This window comes from Hippopotamus amphibius, chromosome 1 (genome assembly GCF_030028045.1).
Source record: "Hippopotamus amphibius kiboko isolate mHipAmp2 chromosome 1, mHipAmp2.hap2, whole genome shotgun sequence".
NCBI classification, from domain to species: Eukaryota; Metazoa; Chordata; class Mammalia; order Artiodactyla; family Hippopotamidae; genus Hippopotamus; species Hippopotamus amphibius.
This window is the reverse complement of record NC_080186.1, coordinates 83,251,450-83,257,184: the sequence shown is the minus strand read 5'-3', so window position 1 is coordinate 83,257,184 and position 5,735 is coordinate 83,251,450. Positions and strand designations below refer to the sequence as shown.

Genomic DNA, 5,735 nt, shown 5'->3' with positions numbered 1-5,735 from the left:
CATATGAGCCACAGGCTGATTATTTCCTGGCTAACTTCCAGATGGGTAGAGTTAGATTTTTTTTTTAAAGTATTCTTTCCCAGGTACTTGTTATAAGGTACTTGAACATTTCTTTATTGAATCTACACAGCAGTGCACTGAGTGCTCGAGACAGAGGCTTAGGAAGATGAAGGGACCTGCCCATTGCCCACAGGAAACACCAGCCGGGATTCAAACTACCATCTGACCCTTGCGTATTGCATTGTGACTCATCTGCTGCCAATTAATTCTAAATCCAACTTGGAATAATGTTAAAATCACCTTGGGGAACATTGGTGGGGAGATTTTATATTCATATTCTAGGGTGAATAAATATTAAGAAACATACAGGATCAGGAATAGGACATGCTGTTTGATAGTAAATTAGGATTTACAATAGGACGTGTTAGCAAAACCTAACCTTCGGTTGTGACCCAGAGGAGGTCAAACAGCTAAGTGTTGTAATGATAAAAATTCCAATCACCAAGAGACAAGTGGTAACACACTTTTTGACATTTTCTCAGCCAAGTGATTTCCTCTGATAGCACTGATTCTGTTAGGCCTTGGGGGTGAAATGTGCCTGCTTGTTTTTTGCTGAGGCAGATAATGAGGACATAGGGGTGTCTGATGGCACCCACAAAAGCACAGCTGCCTTGCTCATCATGCCATCGTGACTAAGTTTAATGCTCCCAAAGACACTGCTCAGTAAATCCTTTTTCTATCGGAGCTCAACTAATTCAATAGTCCTGGTTAAGAAGGAAGTCGTAGGGCTTCCTAGGTGGCGCAGTGGTTAAGAATCCGCCTGCTAATGCAGGGGACACTGGTTCGATCCCTGCTCCAGGAAAATCCCACATGCTGCGGAGCAACCAAGCGTGTGCCCCAATTATTGAGTCTGCGCTTTAGAGCCATTGAGCCTGTGTGCCGCAACTGCTTAAGCCCAAGCGCCTGGAGCCCGTGCTCCACAACAAGAGAAGTCACGGCAATGAGGAAGCTCGTGCACCACAATGAAGAGTAGCCCCCGCTCGCCGCAACTAGAGAAAGCCTGTGTGCAGCAACGAAGACCCAACACAGCCAACAAATAAATAAATAAAATGTATAAAAAATTGCAGTACTGAATCTAAAAAAAAAAAAAGAAGGAAGTCGTAATTTGCATTTGTCCAAGGAGACCTGAGCTGGCATGCTGTTTCCTACCCTCTGGGAAGAGGGGTTTAGGGAAACCTTATACTGCACTGCTTGCCCTGCCAAATAAGCCAGATTGGGTGTCCTGTTAGGAAAGTTAGTAATTCTGTTTACCCATTCATCTAGTTGAAACAAGGCTGCCAGTCAACATGTTAGATGTTCCTATTTGTTTAAAGCTTTAAAAAGGAAAAGCCGCCAACACATCCCCACCCCCCCATTCCTCTGACCCACCACTGAATCTAAATCTGGGAATGGGGTCCAGGCAGAAGGACTAAATCTTCCTCCAAGCAATCTCAGGTGGGCTGTGGTTGAAAACCACTTCTGCAGAATGTTTGCTGATTTGTAAGACGTAGCCGTGTGCTTTTAACAAAATTTAACTTTTCACATCTGGTTAAACTTCTGCCTGTTATACACCACGCCCATCAGATGCTAGTTCCATCTAAACTTTTGGTTTTAATTGTCCCTAAATCTAAGAATTGTACTTTGAAAAGCTATCACATATTTAGCACATTTCCAGGAGTGGAGGAGTAGGGAAAAGTCCTATGTCCTAGGGCAACATTCCAGAGATTTCTGCTAGGGTTTATTTATTGGTTGTGAGTGAGGAATGTCTTTTTTTTTTTAGTTTAAAGTTATTACTTTATTCATTGTGCATATGTGAATCTTGATTGTTACGAAATTTATGTATATGTAACTTAAGAGCAGCTTTTCCTGTGTACCTGCAGAAAAAAATGGAAGAAAGAAAGAAAAGGAAAGAAAGCACTTGTCTTCTTGGTTCACATCATGGCACGTAATCATTTACAGGAAAGACATACCTTGTCAGACAGTTTTAGGGGAGGGACGCAGGTATCTGGCGCACGTTGAACCATGCTATTCTTTTTAATACTCTCCTGAATTTTTACATACTCCTGGAATAACTGACATATTTATAAAACTCTTTGATAACATAATAACTGGTACTGATTAAAAACAACTATTAGAGAGGTTCTTTCACAACAATAGAGTCATCTTTTGAATCAGCAGTACAAATTCCTCAGCCTCAATGGGAGTAAATCAACCCAGGGCTATACGGGGCACCTGACACTACAAAGTCACTTTGGAATCAAAGTTTTACTTTTGACACATAATCGTTTTCAACTGGAAATTTCTTTGGCTTTTCTCTCGCTCTTATTAGATGGCTTAGGGAAGAGACATTCCTCTTACCATCCACAGCTGCACCACGTACCTCACAACACCTCTCTCCCCATAGAAGCACACACAGGTTCACAAGGAGAGAACACGTATCTCCTTCCTCTGACCCTCCTCTTTATACTCTTCTTTCTTGTTTCTTTTCCTTGATAATTTGCTTGATGGCTTAGTTAAGACTATTAATAGGAGTCACGAGAGGCAGCAAAAATAAGATAGCGTTCCATTTAATTAAGAAACGCCCTAAGACACCCTGCCTTCTTGATGCGTTCCTCTAAAAGAAATGTTTTGAAGTGAATTCTACTTTCGTGCAAAGAAAAACTGATGAAGACAAGGATTTGAGATGATATTTGAAGATTTTTTTTTTTTTGCGGATTTTGTACTTCATATAATTTCAAATAAAGTCTCAAATGACTTCTGGAACATTTCTGAAAAAAATAACTGAGTTTGATTGAATGTTTAAAACATCTGCTATGCTGATAAATATCAACTTATATTTGGTAGTCAGTTGCTCAATTCAGCCCTCTCACAAACACTAATGTTTTTAATTAGATAAGACAAATCTATCTGAGAATGTCCTTTTCATTGGTGCCCTGAAATAAGTTTTTACATAATGTGCTTTTTAATTGACCATGTAAACATGGTCTTAAAAGGTTTTTCAGTCCCAGCTGGTACAAAAAAGGTTGTATACTTTTATGGTTCTAGTATTGTAATGTGGTCAAATAATGGGGACAAAAACAGTGAAGAAGAATAGGGTCCATATCAGGCCTTAATCGTTTATTCTGTGCACGGCTCTTAGGAAAAGGAAACTTTTTCCAGGTACAGATACCTGATGGGCGCTTATCTCACAAAGGCTGGAGTTCTGTTCCCTCTTCATTGGTTAATGAGTTCTTGTCTCTCTGTGTCCTTGCACTGTTTAATTTGTTGATCCTTTTTACAAAACTCTGAAAAACAGAAGAATGAGTTAGATCAGTGTTCTGTATCTGCACTGATTGGCAGTCATTTACTTGGCCATATCACTTCGGGGAATTTAATCCTTAAAATTTCCTTGTTGAGCTAAAATATCTTGGAGGGGAGGGGCTCGATTTCAAAGTGGGTTTTTAATCAGGAAGGTGTAAATTGGAGAAAGAGGACCTAGTTAGCTTCCTACCACCGCCAGGATATTTTCTTTGGAGTACATACCAAATTTGTTAAAGTGTTATTGTTTTTTTATATTTTATTTGGAAAAGAATAAACTTAATTATAAAACTATAGAAGTGCTTGTTAAACTTCAGTGCCTGGCTGGACTAGAGTGCTTTGCATGCTCTGTTTAAAAGCAAAAGGGCCTAGGTTTCATGGTAATAGAATGAAAGAAAATTGTTAAAATGTCACTTGACCCAGACAACAGAAAGAGATCAGAGACTTTCAGCTGTTAAAATATTCCTGTCTACACAGGATAAGGCAAATAAGCAACTGTGGTGCAAAAGCTGTTGGAAACAGCTGCCTGCTATTTCCAGATAGCAGTATGGAGGCTCTGCTGAGGGTGTGGCTTTTCTCAACATTGTTGTGCCATGGTTAATAAAGCGCCTCAGAATCGCAGATCTGTCAGTACTGGCACTGAAGGTGACTGGTCTACACTGGAGTGGGTGTTCCCTAAAATACAACTGGTATGACATGATGCTTGGGGATGCAAAAATGCCTTAGGAAAAGATCAACTGGGAAACCTCTAGACCACCCAGAGGCCAGACCAAGCCATTAGCACCAAAGGGGCTTGCACTGCAACTCCACCCATAACCTCCTCCTCTGGGTCATTTGCTTAGTGTTAATCGTTCAGCTTCACTTCTTTCCAGGGAGAGGGTTTCAGTAAGGGAGGTAGGATCAGCCTCGGAAAATACAGCCCAGATCTCACTCTCAGATCATTTGGGTCATGTGTAGAAGCTCACAGAGCCCTCTGGGAAAGAAAATGAGCTGGGCACCAGCCTCCTTTATGTGTGCATCTTCAACACTTTTGAGATTATGAGGATGCAGGTTGAAACAGGAAGTGAAATGTTTACTTACCAAAACCTCTTGGTCCATAAAGTAGGGCTTTTCTGATGATCCATCATTTGTTTCCAGATCAACAGCAAAACACAGGAAAAGTGCATCCAGCACAGTTTCAAACACAGATAAAAAACTATGGGCTACTAAGTAGGCAAAAAAAGCAACCAACAGCAGTGGGATTGCCCACACCTGAAGCACACGGTGGTAGTTAAATGCCATCAGTCCTCCAAAAACTGTGAAACATACCACTAACACCTGTCCAAAACAAGAGTTTGTTGAAAATGTTTATAAATTGGTTGGTTAGAAGATTTTAGAAAAGACTTTTATTAGGTGTAAGCAATAGTCTCCTATATGTGCATGTGTGGGAACGTATGTGCCTTATTGTAAAGAGTGCTTGTCAGAACAGTGGGTCCAATGAAATAGGAAGAAGAAAAATGAAACGCTATGATACCAAAAGAAAACTCAGTTAATCTGGATGAGAAGAGTATATATACTTTCATTTTATCTGGGCCTAGTTTTTGTATTTATGCAGATACAATGGTACCTCACAAAATTTTTAGTGTTTTTTTCACCAAACACTACAATAAGCATCTTCATTTAAAAAAATTTTTTTTATAAACACCATTGTTAAAAACAACAGTGCAACAATCCATTGCATGGATATACTGTAGTTTAATATGTGATTACTTTTACCCTGGGGATTAAAGTGGGTGGGTTTTTCAGTGCTGGTGTAGGGAGGTAATAGGATAACAGGCTTTTGCTATGTGTAATTATTACATTTCCAGGAACACGATTATAGGCGATGATGTACCTAATTGTTTAACAGACAAATTGGAGCCCCTCTGGAGCCCCCATTGCGCATGGATGTCCATAAAGATGGACACGAATGTCTGCATGCCATTTCATTCAAAAAAAAAATCAGGCAATTATATGTTCCTTTTGGGAAATACAGGAAAATGAGTTACTCCCTAAAATAAAATACAAGTCTGTTATAAAAATGAAACCTCCTTCCAAAAATTTTTGGAAGTAGTTATTACAAAATATATCATCCACAATCCTACCAAGCTAATGTAAACAATATTATCCATTTAAAAACAACTACAACTTAGATTATTAGGCTGTTTTGAAGGGTGTAATCAGTTTGTGCTTCTAGAGTTACTGTCACATGAAAAGTCTCTGGGGCCCAGCTGTGCCTTAAAATATATGTGCAATTAACTCACACCTGTGAAATCCATGCATGTTCTAACTTGTTACTGACAGCTAACCATGATAGTAACACACCAGAGACATACACCAAGTGCCACAGAAACACAAAATGCTAAATGAGGAACCAGGAG

The 5,735-nt window shown here is 39.6% G+C and overlaps 1 protein-coding gene across 1 annotated transcript in view; it reads right to left on the bottom strand.

Annotated features, from left to right (window-relative positions):
* Nucleotides 1-3,101: 3,101 nt before the first annotated feature.
* SLC44A3 (solute carrier family 44 member 3) overlaps nt 3,102-5,735 on the bottom strand; it is an 84,659-nt gene continuing 82,025 nt past the window's right edge. The window contains exons 13-14 of the mRNA XM_057718117.1: nt 4,417-4,653; nt 3,102-3,323 (exon numbers count right to left, since the gene is read on the bottom strand). Of these exons, the coding sequence (XP_057574100.1) occupies nt 3,225-3,323; nt 4,417-4,653 (336 nt within the window). The 3' untranslated portion in view covers nt 3,102-3,224. The remainder of the gene's footprint in view (nt 3,324-4,416; nt 4,654-5,735) is intronic.